Below are 15,405 nucleotides of genomic sequence, written 5' to 3'. Positions count from 1 at the left end.
CTTAGACGGGCCAAGTCTGCAGAACCCCAGACGACAGACATGAAACGAAAAAGGAGGAACTTTCGATTTTCCGCCCGTTTTGGCATATGTGCAATGTGTGTGGAGGATCTTGGGAACCCAAGAGGTTTTGCGCGCCCTCCTGGCCGCCATTTCCGCCTTAGTTCCCTTGTCGTCTGGTCGAGAGAAAGGTTGGACCGACCGACCCACCTACTTCTTTTACGGGACAGTAAGACTCCCCCCTTTTTCCCTTCCAAGTGGCCGGTGGGAGGTCCCTCAGGAACTGACGTCCACGTCACACAAAGATCGGAAATCGGCGCTGCACCAGGGAGGCGCATGTATGGATGTATATTTACAAAAGAAATACACGTACATGGAGACGCGTATATGCATACAGATATCATCAAGCGCGCACACACACACACAAATATACATACACACACACACACACACATATATATATGCATGTATGATCAAAGCAGAAAATGGCTTTATACAATGTGTATATAACACACACACATACATACAGGGTGTCCATAAAGTCTGGACACATAGAATAATTAGATATATTCTTATTAATAGTGAAATAAATACAAACTTTTTAATTTCTTTTTTCTGCACTTGATTTAGCGAACTAGAGACGAATGTGCCAAAATTGAGGGTAACTAAATCTTATGGCATCAAGTTCATGAAAGTTTTGTAGAACGCATTAATATTTGCATTGCAAATGATGGAAAACACATTGAAGATGTTATTTGAATAAACATAAAGATTAAAGATAAAGTTCTTTAAGTTTTAATCTATTTTTACCCATGAGTCCAGGATTTTTGAACACCCTCTATATATCTTTTATATATATATATATATATATATATATATATATATATATATATATATATATATATATATATATATATATATAATTCCGACTGTTGTCCCTGGATTCGAACAGGGCTCGTGAAATCATGGAGCCATCGCCTTACTGACTGTGCTACTGACCCTATAAAATACTCCAACCTGGAAGTTAGTCTACTTCCCGAGGAACTAAGTCGACTGCTAACTGCCGTCTGAACTTGTTAGAATCACCAGTGACGGTGATGTCGATGACGTATGCCAACGACAATAAGTCCATCAAGGAAACGCACCAGCGTAACCACTAGCTACAAGTTGCCCTGGTTCTCTGTAAAAGAAAAAGATGAGTTCGGACGGCAGTTAGCAGTCGACTTAGTTCCTCGGGAAGTAGATTAACTTCCAGGTTGGAGAATTTTATAGGGTCGATAGCACAGTCGGCAAGGCGATGGCTCCGTGATTTCACGAGCCCGGTTCAAATCCGGGGACGACAGTCTGAATTATTTGATTGACATCACCGTCACTATATCACACACACACACACACACACACACACATATATATATATATATGTTTATATTATACATGTATATACGTACACATATTTACGCACACACACACACATATATATATATATATATATATGTGTGTGTGTGTGTATGTATATAGATACATACATACATATATATATATACATATTTGTATATATATATACACATATATACATATATATACATATATATATGTATATATACATATATATATATGTATATATATATAATGTATATATAATGTATATATATATATATATATATGTATATATATATGTATATATATAACTATGTATATATATATGCATATATGTATACATATAATGTATATATATATACACACACATATATATATATACATATATATATATATATATACATATATATATATATACATACATATATATTATACACATTCTCACCCTTCTCACCAGAGGCCTGGTAGATGTTATTTTGTGTCAGTCGTCGACCTTTTGATCAAACTCCTCCAGCCGTCACGATCTTCGGACAAATAATCTCTCTTGATTTATTTCTTATCTCTAAGTTCATCTTTACACAATCTAACATTATCTTTCTCGGTCTTCCCGCCGGCCTCTTAGTTGCCACTTCACCATAAATTTCTTAGGATATTTTTTCTCTTCCATTCTTTTGACATGCCCGTACCATCTCAAGTTGTTTCTTCCTATGATTCCTCTCTCGTTTCTGATAATATCTCTTCTGGTGACTCCCATAATGATTCTCAATACTTTAATTTCTGCAGTTCCTATCTTAGATTCTATTTTCTTTGTAATGTTTGATGTCTCTGAACTGTACATTAAGACTAATCTTAAAACAGTAGTGTATATAACCGGTTTCCCCTTGATCCGTAGATTCTTGTCTTTTTAAGAGTGGATACAAGATGTTGACATTCATGTTAAGTTTATATACATATGTATATATTCACCCATACATGCTTTCCAGTATATGCATGTATGGAGAGCCGTAGTAGAGGGCTCAACTGAGGGTTACCGAGTGCGCCAGTTCTGGATCCCAGGAGGGAGGGTGGAGAGGCCGGCGCGGCGCCCGGCCAGTTGTCGTCGAGAGATGGGAGGGAGTGGCGGCGAGAAGAAAAAGGGGGTTGGGGGATGGGTCCGCCCGAGGCCTGGCTCAAGTGTCACGCCCAGGGCTAAATTCAAGATTGGCTGGCTGGAACTGGTGCCACCTCGCTCTCTCAAAGGAACTCTGTCCAAATTCCCCTTCATATATATACATACATACATACATATATATATATATGTTTATGTTTGGAAAATAAAATGAAAGGTGACCGAACGTTTTCGTCTATTTAAGAAAATGTCTTAAATAGACGAAAACGTTCGGTAACCGTTCATTTTATTTTCCAAGTGTTTTTTTTTTTACACATTTTGTGAATCACGTGTTTTGTGATTTATTCGCACACACACACACGCACACACACACACACACACACACACACACACACACACACACACATATATATATATATATATCTATATATATAATATATGTATACATATGTATATGTATATATACATATATATATATATATATATATATATATATATATATATATATGTGTGTGTGTGTGTGTGTGTACATATATATATATATAGATGATGATGATGGTAGTCCGTTGATTTCGACGATGACAGCTTCTTCTCAGGTTTTCTGGCGGGGAGGTACGTCAACGCCTGTTATGGGATTGGAGGTGGCTTCTGAGGCCAATTCTCGGACGGCAGACGCGGGGGCTGTGGAGGCAGGGGCAATTGGCCATTGCTTGGAGGCTGTGATGATGTGGCCTTACGCCTAGCTCTTGCTTTCCTGGCGTTTTCCCTGCGTTGGTCCACCAAAACGGCCTGGGCTTGCAGGGTGATGTAACGCCACTGAGGTCTGTCCGAATCTTCGGTTTCAAGCTTTTTTGGTGGAATGTTAGTATGGGTGAGGTATGTTTTCACGCAGTCTTTAAAGCGCTTGCGTGGTCTACCTGTGTTTCTCTTGTCTGAGCTAAGTTCTCCATACCAGAGTTGTTTGGGGAGGCGATGGTTAGCTGACTTTTGAGGATCATGGCCTCGATGCTGGTCATCTCTGCTGCACGGTCGAGCACCTCCAGGTTTGTGACTCGGTTTTGCCATTTCATATTTAGAATGGATCTTAAGCTGCGCATGTGAAAGCGCTCAAGCTGCCTCAAGAGTCAACTATACAGGGTCCATGACTCACAACCATAAAGAAGGCTGGTAAGAACCACAGCCCTGTACACTTTCAGTTTGGTAGAAAGTCTGACGTTTCGCTGGTTCAGGACTCGTGCTCTGATTTCTTTGTCCAAGCTGTTGTCGTTGCTAATGGTGCTGCCGAGATATTTGAACTCCTTCGCATTTTTCGGTTGAGTTCCCTCGATGGATATGGAGGGAGGCTGGGAGGTAGAGGTGGGTGCTGGTGTGTGTGTGTGTGTGTGTGTGTGTGTGTGTGTGTGTGTGTGTGTGTGTGTGTGTGTGTGTGTGTGTGTGTGTGTGTGCGCGCGTATACATATGTGCATATACGAGTATATATATACATATGTATATGTATATGTATACACACATATACATATATATACAATACATATGTATATATACATATATATATAATACACATATGTATGTATATGCATATATATATATACATATATAATATATATATATATGTATATATACATATATTTACATATGTATATATATATTATATATATATACACATATATATACGTATATATATATATATATACAGATATATATATATATATATATATATATATATATATATATATATATATATATTAGTCGTTCACACTTGAACGCGCGTATTCTTTATTTACAGTACGGTACAAGAAATTCGTTTTGGCCTTGTGTCTTTCTTCTTCCTATGCTATCAATACACATTCGCGCGTAAATTCAGAAAAAAGCTCCCCCCACTCCTACTGATGTTTTAGAAAAAAAATTCTACGCGAAGAACTACGTTGACCAACATGCAAGAACAGCTGACAGTCAAACGAACATACAGACGGACAGACGGACATGGTGAAGAGACATTGGACAGAGAGAGGGGGAGCGGTTGGCGAGAGGGGAGAGTGGTGGGTTAAGCTAGAATATCTGTATAACGGTACTGCATTTTTTTTTCTTCTTTCTTACTTTCGGGGTAGGGTTGGGGGGGGGGATTGAGGAACCGAGGAGGGTTGGTTGTCGGTCACGACGAAGACACCTTCAGGATCCTCACTCTTCCCGCGGACAGAGGGTGAGGATCCCCGGCGAAGTTCTGGTACAGGATAAGTCAGGCACTGTAAGCTCTGGTAGAATATATTCCTTCGCAAAGTACCCTAGACCGAACCTCAATTAGGTTTCCCAATAGGATTATATTATTCGTCACCCTATTGTATTCTGGCATTGATACTTCCCTCTTCGCGTGGGATATGCAACTGGATACATCGTCTACAGTAATGTATTATTTGGGGACTGTAGTGTTATAGAGGACCCCCCCTTGAGAGTTTGTGTGCATTCTGTCGCTGGCTGGCTGGCTGGCTGGCTGGCTGGCTGACTGACTGGCTGGCTGGCTCGTTGGCTGGCTATTCCGAGGAAGATCGTGCTTGCTATTGGTCCCGTTGTGTCTTGGCCTGTCGGCGCCGCCGCCAGGGGTGACCTCGTTTGCTTCCGGGGGGTGACCTGGGATGACCTCTCAGCATTTGGTCGACACGGCCACTCGCTGCCCAACGTTCATTGCGGCTGGCTGCTGCACCTGCTGATCGACGACGACGACGACGCCTCCTCCAAGTCTCCGGCAGTTCTGACCCGAGAGATTCGCAGACGCCAAGTCACATCGTCGTCGTCGTCGACGCCGTCGCCGTCTTCACCTGGATTTCACGGGGGCGGTAACTTTGGCGATGACGACTTGATCGCGAGTCGTTTCGTAATTTCTCCTAAAATCAATTTGTGCCGATGGAATGTTCAAGTCGACGGTTTGGGTGTGGTTTGCAAGTAGCATCCGATACATACATACATACATACATACATACATATACATACATACATATATACATATATATATACATGTGTGTGTATGAATATATGTATATTCAAGAAGTAAGTTAGGTTTGGATTAGATTTATTGTGTGTATAATATATAAGTTTGCATGTGCATGCGGTCACGCACACGTATGTACACAAATACAGACACACGTGTGTGTGTGCATTCATAATATACATCTAGAGGCACACACAAACATATATATGTATGCATAACGTATATTTATATGTGTCATGGCAACGATTTTGTGATAGAAAGGTACCAACGTCAACTAAAAAAAAATGGTGATCTAAGGTGACCTGCTCACATGAAGGGGCCGATTGACCTGCAATCGGTGGTAGTCCTTCATGAGAGGTTGCTTTGAGGTCCCTCAGAACCACCACCACTGCTCAGGTAACTCTGAAATGATCCACCAAAACATGAATAAAAAATAAATCCAGATACCTTTATCGGTATCAAAAATTGGCATAAGATAAAGGGGAATAACAAGTGGGGGGTGGGGGGAAGTATAAATAGAAAAGTCATCCGCGTATTCATGAACTTAAGGTGATGTCGCGTCGTTCAGGCAGATCTTCCGATTTCTGTCGTCTTCCCATTCTCTGTGGCATCGCGTTTCCTTCTTTGGATCCCTCCTGGTGTCCCAGGGTGGCAGCGATGGCAGCAGTGTGGAGACGGACTGGTGAAAAGTCTGGGGCGACCTGGAGGGTTCCTCACACACACATACACACACACACACACACACACACGCACACACACACACACTTCCGACAGAAAAAGAAAACCCTGGTCCATTCTTTTCCGTTTTCCGCTCTCGAACGTTTTCCATACCAGCGTTCGAAAACGCCTGAAATTGCGACACGGGAACTAAAACCAGCAGTGGCGCCAAGGAAAGAAAATGTATATCGCCATTACGCGCCAGGAGGACGGGGGAGGCTCCGTTTAGTTCTTCTTGGCAAACTGGGCGATCGTCTTGCGAACCCACTTGGCGATGTTGGGGGTCACGTCCTCGTAGTAGCGGGGCCGGTTGCCCACGGTGCATCCGGTGCGGCCCGTGGCCACGCCCACCACCTCCCAGCGACCGGTCCTCTCGCAGTACAGGCCCGCGCCGCTCATCTCGTCCACCTGTGGGGAAACGCTGGTAGTGACAGGGACCTTGGTGGAGAAATAGGTTTGGGAGAAAGAAGAAGAACAACAACAAAAAAAAGAGAGAGAGAGAGATGGATGGGGGGAGGAGCGCAAGAGCTCGTAGTCGTCAGGATGTCGAACAAGCGGAAATGTGCGCCTCGAGGAGTGACAGAGAGTTATCTCGAATTATGACAAAAGAAACAATATACACGAGACTACTTACTAAATTAGCTTTACACGGAATAAGTGGTAGCCTATTAGGTTGGACTAGTAATTGGTTGAATGGTCGAAAACAGAGAGTTGTTTTAAATGGAAAAACTTCTAGATGGAAAAATGTTACAAGTGGAGTTCCTCAGGGTTCCGTTCTTGGGCCACTTCTATTCATAGTATTTATAAATGATATAGACCATGGACTAAAATCTACTGTTTCCAAATTTGCTGATGATACAAAACTGTGCGGAGTGGCAAATGATCACTCAAACCAATTAGATATTCAAGAAGATTTAGATCAATTACAGCAATGGTCTGAAAAGTGACTAATGAAATTTAACACAAGTAAATGCAAGGTAATGCACATAGGTAAAAATAACAGTAAGTGCGATTACAAGTTATTTGGAAATTCGTTAACAAAAGTGGATAGTGAAAAAGATCTCGGCGTAATTATCAGTAACGACCTCAAATAATCCAAGCAGTGTATTTCAGCCTCTGAGAAAGCAAATAAGATTCTTGGACTGATTGCACGATCTTTTGATTTCAAAAGTCCATCATTCATTAACAAGCTATATAAATCGTTAGTTCGTCCACATTTGGAATATGCTGTTTCCGTATGGTCACCGAATCTCATTAAGACATTGACAGACTGGAAAAAGTACAACGGCGAGCCACAAAACTGATTCCAAATATGAAAAATAAATCATACAAAAATCGACTAAAACATTTGAATCTGTTTTCCCTAAAAAAGCGTAGACTCAGAGGTGAACTTGATACAGGTCTTTAAGATTCTAAAGGGAATTGACAACATCAAAAGTGACCAAATTTTCACATTGAATGAGAATCAGACGAGAAACAGTGGTCTCAAACTGTCCGGAAATAGATTCAATTTGGAAGTAGGTAGAAACAACTTTGCCAACCGTGTAGTTTATGAATGGAATAAACTTCCTGCACAGGTAGTGCAATGTAGTTCAGTTCGAAGCTTTAAGAATCATTTAGATAAACACCTAAGCAAGATGCTGTAATGATTATAATTTATTTTATATTGTTTTTGTTTTGTTATCATTTGTCTGTCTGATTTTCATTTATTATTAGTTATATGTTAATTTATTATTATTTACTATTTACCTGTTTGTTTATTATTTAACTATACCTATGCATTTATTTGTGTATTTTATTTGTTATTTACATTATTATAGTTTTTATTTATTATTTTATTATTATTATTATGATTTTTTCTTCGCATCCGACCTAGATATGGACCAAAAGGTCTCCTGTCGGCATGCTCCACCTTTGTAATCCTTTGAGAGAGAGAGAGAGAGAGAGAGGTCCCTTCTGGACATGGTTTAAGAGGAATCGGGGAGGAGTGAAAGGGACACAAGTGTGATGATGATGATGATGAGGAGGAGGAGGAGGAGGAGGGGGGTCCTTTTCGACGCCTACGTCGTCGACTCGGTTTGCCTTAGGCAGGTTGTCGCCGACTTGTGAAGTGGGCGTTTCTTATTGCTACTCAGTGGAAGCCATGGTCAAGTGTCAAAGACTAGCAGGCAACTGGCCCAGAGACCCGTCAGAGAACACTGCACTCTGTATGTCTTATCATTCCAGCTGTCGCCAGATGATTTAATGAACATGTTACTTTAAAGAATTAAAGGGTTCAAGTTATCTATCACTTCAGGATAAACGTACCTCGATCCAAGGTAGATTTCTTAAGTACTTTTCAAGGCACATATAAATATATATTCAGTTGACAAGGGATAAGTGCAACTAGATATTCAGCTCTGTTCTGTTGTATGACCACGGAAAATAATCTTTTTACATATATTAAAGTTATGCAGTCATGTCGGCTATCTTTGGTAATGACGTCATGGAGGCTGTATTGGATAATGATAGCATGTCGGATATATTGGGTAATGACGTCATGGCCACATTGAATAATGAAGTCATGGAGGCCACATTGGGTAATGACGTCATGCCGGCTACATTGGGTAATGACGTCATGTCGGCTATATTGGGTAATGAAGTCATAGGTAATGTGACATATCGTATAATTTCGTCACATCAATTATAAAAGAAAGAAAAGCAGCGATGCTGGTGGTGTGGTGGGGTCGGGGGAGGTTGACAGTGTGTTTTCGGAATGCTTCTGAACATCATCAAGTGTGATTGAATTTGTGGTAACAAGGAATCAGGAATGAATCGGAAATGAAAGAAAATTTTGAAAGGAGGCAGGTAGTGTTAACTAAATCTCCTTAAGCTAGATACTAAGTAAATACTAAATAGAACCTAGGATTACGTAGACATAGAATGTATAGATATGCTGATCCACTGGACAGCATCTGGGAAAGCAAGACGCTTTAGTCCATAATCCTCAAAACAAAATCTGTCGTAACATCATCGTTCAACTGAAAAGAAAGCACATTGAAGGCCGCCTCCGCAAAGGAGGAGGAGGATCATGAACACCACACTGCTCAGCACTGGCAATGCTCACAGACAGACAGACCCAACCACAACATATGTCATCATTTTCTGATACGGTGGGCTAATCAACAACATCAGCAACACTTATTGCTAGTGACCACCTATCCTGCGTGTGCACAATTCCTGTGCAACCGTTTTACTTTATAAGATGTAAACAATAACATGCTGTCTGGCTGTGCACTGCCTGTCGCTGGACAAGACCCCGAAAGCAAAACCGCCGCGGCGGAGCAACCCCCACCCTACCCCACCCCACCCCACCCCCAACCCCATCCGCGCGCGCACTTACTATGCACCGGTCGGTCGGGGAGGTCTGGTGGGCGCAGATGTAGTTGGCGTCCCGCCGCTTGACTTCGAGGGCCGCGCAGGCGCGCTGCCCGTCCACCTTGATGCCAATTTCCACCAGGGGGTCACCTGTGGGAGGTCGTAGAAAAAAAAAGAGAGAGAGACAAAATGAAGTCACGTCTCAAGGGTGAAGAGGAGGGGTCTGGTATCCTACTTCGTGAGTTCGGGTGTGGGTCTTTCGTTCTCGGGACTGGGCACTGTCGTCACCTTCATGTGTAAAGGGCGACTTGCGGTTCGGTGTTTTTTTTTTTTTTTTTTTTTTTAAGCAGCACGCTTCCCGCAGACCGACCCCTACCTGCTGGTGCATCTTGTGGTGGTCCCACAAGATGGACAGCAAAAGTTCCCGTTTTTTAAAAGCCCCTCAACCCCCCTTACCATCTCTATCAGTGAGTGCAGCCGTGAAGGGTTGGCACTCGGTCTCTGTACTGGACCCAAGGTCCTTTTTTCTCTCTTAAGAACTTAACCTGTATTTCTTTTGACACACAACGAGAGCTAACAACCGGCGACTGCCCCTCCTACCACTTTGAGCCGCTGACATGGAAACAGACCAAAGTTGCTTCCTAGGGAGATCTGTGTAAGGGACCGTTCCCAGCTGCTGTGGGGTTGCGGATTACTAGACAAAGATCGAGACTGGCGCTACTCACGTCTAGCTCCCCATCCGAGGCCTCGACACCGCTCCCCGTAGAGCTGTGGGATCGCCGTGTGGGACCCGAGGCACGCCGGGCGCACATAGTCGCTCTGCTGCACCGCCTCTTCCAGCTGAAATGGGAAGAAACAGACAGAAAGATGTCACTTATGGTGTGCTATTGAGGGCAAAGGAAAAAGAAAATGAGTCATGTCGCTTAGATGCTACTACTACTGCTATGTACTCACTGAAGAAGAAAATATAAACAAGCAAACAGAATGTTATGAGATGCTATTGTGAGTACATATCAACATGATATAAAATAGGAATTATGCAGCTTATGAAGCACTGTTTTGAGGAGTTGAAGTGACCAAGCTAGAAACATATTTGTTTGAGGTCTGGACATGCAGATATACATACCCAAAGACCTTTTCCCACCTAAAGGGGAGTGGCCAAACTAAAGCCTAGAATACACCCAACCGACACACATCCAAAACACATTCGTCCCCCACCCTCCCATACACAACATAGCACCTCGTGGATGGAGGGTCATCCCTGAATCCCGTCACACCGCTGGGATGAATGACAAAGCAGCGAAAAAATATGTAATTCAATTCTTTGGTCTATTTTGAGAAGTCAAAACGTTTGGACAAAAGGTACGGCAGCATTCAGTGATCATGAGCAAAGCCATGAAAAGAGAACCATTGGTCATTCCCTGATGCGGTGCAACACATTCTTTGATCAGTAGTCTAGCAACCAACACATCCGCTGCCCCGGATCACTCCTACTGGAGATCCGCGGCCCCGAACGAGTCCGGCAACGGCGAACGGGTTAGCCCACCTGCCGTGTATGTATACATATATAATATACATACATATATATATGTATATATATATACATACATATATATATATATATATGTATATATACTAGTAAAATATGAGGTATTTACTAGTATTGTTCTTGCACACAATTGTCAACATTATTGCATTTATGTAACCTTTGTAATTTTGTCACCATTACTGTAATTATGTATTTTTTTTATTTCAGTTTATTCTTGAAAATGTCTTCATTAAGACGAAATGTTGAACTCAAATAATGGAAAGAAATGGAAGAATACAGTGATTTATTTTCAGTTCACCCGGTTAATGGCAAATCTCCAATCAGGAAAATCGAGAATATGAGGAAAAAAACTGAATGACTACAACAATGCCGTTTTTTTTTACTCCACGTATATATTTCAAGAAGTCTACAGCGACAATGGCGTTGTGGAGCTTATATTGAAGCTTTAATTTGTCTCGTGCAACAAGTTTCTGTGTTGGTTCCAAATAGCTGAGGTGTCCAAAAGATATTTGGTGCGATTTTCTCTTTTTTAATTTTTCCAATATGTATTTCGACCTTACTCGGTCATCCTCAGGGAGGGAGTTACAATGTTTGGTAATTACATAGGTTTATATATAGGCCGTACATTGGCCGAACTCTGGGAGAGGCCAATGTACGGCCTGTATATAAACCTATGTAATCACCAAACATTGTAACTCCCTCCCTGAGGATGACCTAGTAAGGTTGAAATACGTATTGGAGAAATTAGAAAAGAGAAAACCGATCAAATGTCTTTTGGACACCTTCTCAGCTATTTGGAACCAACACAGAAACTTGTTGCACGAGACAAATTAAAGCTTCAATATAAGCTCAACAACGCCATTGTCGCTGTAGATTTCTTGAAAGCATGTATACAACATGGCCTCCTACCAAAATATATATATACATATATATATATATATATAAATACATACATATGTGTATATACATACATATGTGTATATATATACATATGTATATATATATATATAAATACATATGTGTATATATATACATATGTATATATATATATGTGTGTGTATATATATATCTGTATGTATGTATGTATATAGAGAGGAGTGGGAGAGAGTAAAGGATAGAGTAGAACTAGAAGTGGAGGAGGAATGGGGATGGTTCAAGGAGGGAGTCATAAGGTGTGCAAAGATGGTGTGTGGAACAAGGAGGGCGGGAGGAAATAGAAGGAAGGGTAGTGAGTGGTGGGATGAGGAAGCAAAGAAGGGTGTAGAAGAGAAGAAGCAGGCATTCATAGATTGGCTACAAATTAGGATGAGGGAATCGTATGAGAGGTACAAAGTAAAGAGAAAGGAAGTTAAGCATAAGATAAAGGAAGCAAAGAGGAGAGCAGATGTGAAATGGGGAAAGAATATGACAAAAAAATTTGAAAGTAACAAAAAAAATGTTTTGGAAGGAGGTTAAAAGAGGAAGAGGAGGCGAATCAAGTAGAGAAGAAAAGCTAAAAGGTGCAGATGGAGAGATGATAATGGAAGAGAAGGCAGTGAGAGGAAGGTGGGCAGAGTATTTTAGGGAGTTGCTAAATGTGATGGAGGATAGGGAGGGAAAGGTAGTTGCAGTGGGAAGCGCTAAGAAAATGAGAGTGACGAGTGAGGAAAATGGAGGAGAAATAGAGAAAGATGAAGTGAAAGCAGCTGTTAAGATGATGAGAGCAGGTAAGGCACCTGGGTTGGATGGATGCCATGCAGAATGTCTGAAGAAAGGAGGTACAGTTATGGTGGACTGGCTAGTGAGGTTATTTAATGTTCGTTTAAGAGAGGGTAGAGTACCGGAGGACTGGAGGAGTGCCTGTATAGTTCAGCTTTACAAAGGAAAGGGTGACAAGTGTGAGTGTAGTAGTTACAGAGGAATCAGCTTATTGAGTGTAGTTGGGAAGGCTTATGGGAGGGTCTTGATTGAGAGGATTGGGAGCGGAACAGAGGGAGTAATTGGTGAGGAACAGTGTGGTTTTAGGACAGGTAAGGGATATGTAGATCACATTTTTGTGGTAAGACAGATATGTGAGAAAGTTATAGGAAAAGGTAAGAATGTTTTTTTGGGCTTTTATGGATCTGGAAAAGGCTTACGACTGGGTAGATAGGAAGGCAATGTGGGAGGTACTGCAGATATATGGGATAGGAGGAAAGCTGTTAAGAGCAGTCAAGAGTTTTTATGAGAGTAGTAGAGCTTGCGCTAGGATTAGAAATGGAGAGAGTGAATGGTTTGAAGTAAAGGTGGGACATCGTCATGGGTGTGTTATGTCGCCCTGGCTGTTCAATCTTTACATGGATGGGGTGGTGCGAGAGGTGAATGCAAGGGTAGTGGGTCAGGAGTTGGAGATGATTAAAGAAAATGGAGAAAAGTGGGAGGTGAGCCAGCTGTTGTTTGCTGACGACACTGCTCTTGTAGCAGGATCAGAGGAGGGATTGAGGAAGTTAGTGACAAAGTTTGAGAAGGTTTGTGAAAGAAGGAAGCTGAAGATAAATGTAGGCAAAAGTAAGGTGATGAGATGTAGAAGGGGAGAGAGTGACAGTAGGCTGGAAGTGAGCATTAAGGGTGAGAAAGGGGAGGAAGTGGATATTTTTAGATACTTGGGTGCGAATGTGACAGGAAAGGGAGGAGTGGGGGTGGAGGTACAATGTAGATTGAGAGAAGCGAGTAAATGCCTTGGTGGATTAAAAAGTGTAATGAGAAATAGACATCTGGGAATGGATGTTAAGAGGAGGTTATATGAAGAAGTGATTGTGCCAACACCAATGTACGGGGCAGAAACATGGAACATGAGAGAGGAAGAGAGAAAGAGTTTAAATGTGTTTGAGATGAAATGTCTGAGAAGTATGATAGGGGTTACTAGGCTAGACAGAGTGAGAAAGGAGGAGGTGAGGAGGAGAACAGGGGTGGAAAGGGAGCTGGGAGATAGGGTTGATGAAAGAGTATTAGGATGGTTTGGACACATGGAAAGAATGAGTGAAGAAAGATTAGTAAAAGAAGTCTGGAAGGCGGAGGTGGAAGGAGTGAATATGAGGGGGCGTCCTAGGATGAGATGGATGGATGGGGTGAAAGGGGCTTTACAAAAGAGAGGAATGTCTGTAGAGGAAGGACGGGAGAGGACAGAAGATAGGGGTGAATGGAGAAGGGTTGTGTATAGAGGAGGCTGTGATGCATGAGGGGGAGTTGGGGGGTGAGGAAGTATGTATGAGAAAAAAATTGACGCAGCCCGAAGGGATTTCTCCCCGTCTTCTGCTTTCCTGCATGAGGGGACGGAGAGGGGGGGTCGCCGAATTTATGAAGCGACCTTGCTGTGGATGTGCTGTATCTTGCGACACTGCTTCTGACCTAGGGCAGTGGACATGATGCAGGGATGACCCGTCATCCAGGAGGTGCCAAGATAGGAGGGAGGGAGGAGGGTGGAGGGGAGTGGAATATATGTGAAATGAAATGGGTGGGAGTGATTTCTATGCCTTTTTCTTTTTGGCTAACCCCCCCCCCCGTGTAAGGGAGAAAAAGCCTTTGTTATATGTATGTGTATATATATATATATATATATATATATATATTATATATGTATACATACATACACACACACACACACACACATATATATATATATATATATATATATATAATACACACACACACACATATATATATATATATATATATATACATATATATATGTATATATACATATATATAAACATACGTAATATATATATATATATATATATATGTATATATATATATATATATATATATATATATATATATATATGTATATATATATATATATATTAACCATATAGTGAGCGCTAGAGCAATTGATTCTTTTAAGAGATAACTTTATGGAAAGAAATGATAATTGATAATGGACAAGGAACTGCCTAGAGAAGTTTTTATTATCTTTAGCAGATTCCTTTATGCTTATGTCCTTATAAGGAGATAAAAATGCGAGAAATGAAACACAAAATAGCGGTGATGGGGGGGGCAGGCGATGTCACGATGTACCCAACCGACAGACAGATGTACAGACAGACGTACAGACAGAGACAAATTTGTTATTCCTGGGCGTTGGTGCACCCCCCCCCCCCTCCGTCATCGTCGCCGCCGCTGTCGTCGTCGTGGCGGTCCAAGGACAAGATGATAAGTCTCGAGTTGTTCCATTGAGGTCCTGAGGCGCTGGCAAGCAACACTCGAGGCTGTGTGTGAGGGGGGGGGGCGGGGGCGAAAATGAATTTTGTATAAGGTCAGACACTGATCTTAGCCCGAAACGTGACCGGCCTCCTGATG

At 41.7% G+C, this 15,405-nt stretch overlaps 1 protein-coding gene across 1 annotated transcript in view; it reads right to left on the bottom strand.

Annotated features, from left to right (window-relative positions):
* Window positions 1-4,236: 4,236 nt before the first annotated feature.
* Window positions 4,237-15,405, bottom strand: part of LOC143019717 (atrial natriuretic peptide-converting enzyme-like) — a 171,110-nt gene continuing 159,941 nt past the window's right edge. Inside the window, exons 14-16 of the mRNA XM_076175686.1 lie at window positions 10,265-10,379; window positions 9,565-9,689; window positions 4,237-6,590 (exon numbers count right to left, since the gene is read on the bottom strand). Coding sequence (XP_076031801.1) covers window positions 6,408-6,590; window positions 9,565-9,689; window positions 10,265-10,379 — 423 coding nt within the window. The 3' untranslated portion in view covers window positions 4,237-6,407. The remainder of the gene's footprint in view (window positions 6,591-9,564; window positions 9,690-10,264; window positions 10,380-15,405) is intronic.

Source organism: Oratosquilla oratoria, chromosome 38 (genome assembly GCF_046742065.1).
Source record: "Oratosquilla oratoria isolate Oo_2021 chromosome 38, ASM4674206v1, whole genome shotgun sequence".
In the NCBI taxonomy this organism is placed as follows: domain Eukaryota; kingdom Metazoa; phylum Arthropoda; class Malacostraca; order Stomatopoda; family Squillidae; genus Oratosquilla; species Oratosquilla oratoria.
The sequence above is the reverse complement of the archived record's forward strand: the minus strand, read 5'-3'. Positions and strand labels throughout refer to the sequence as shown.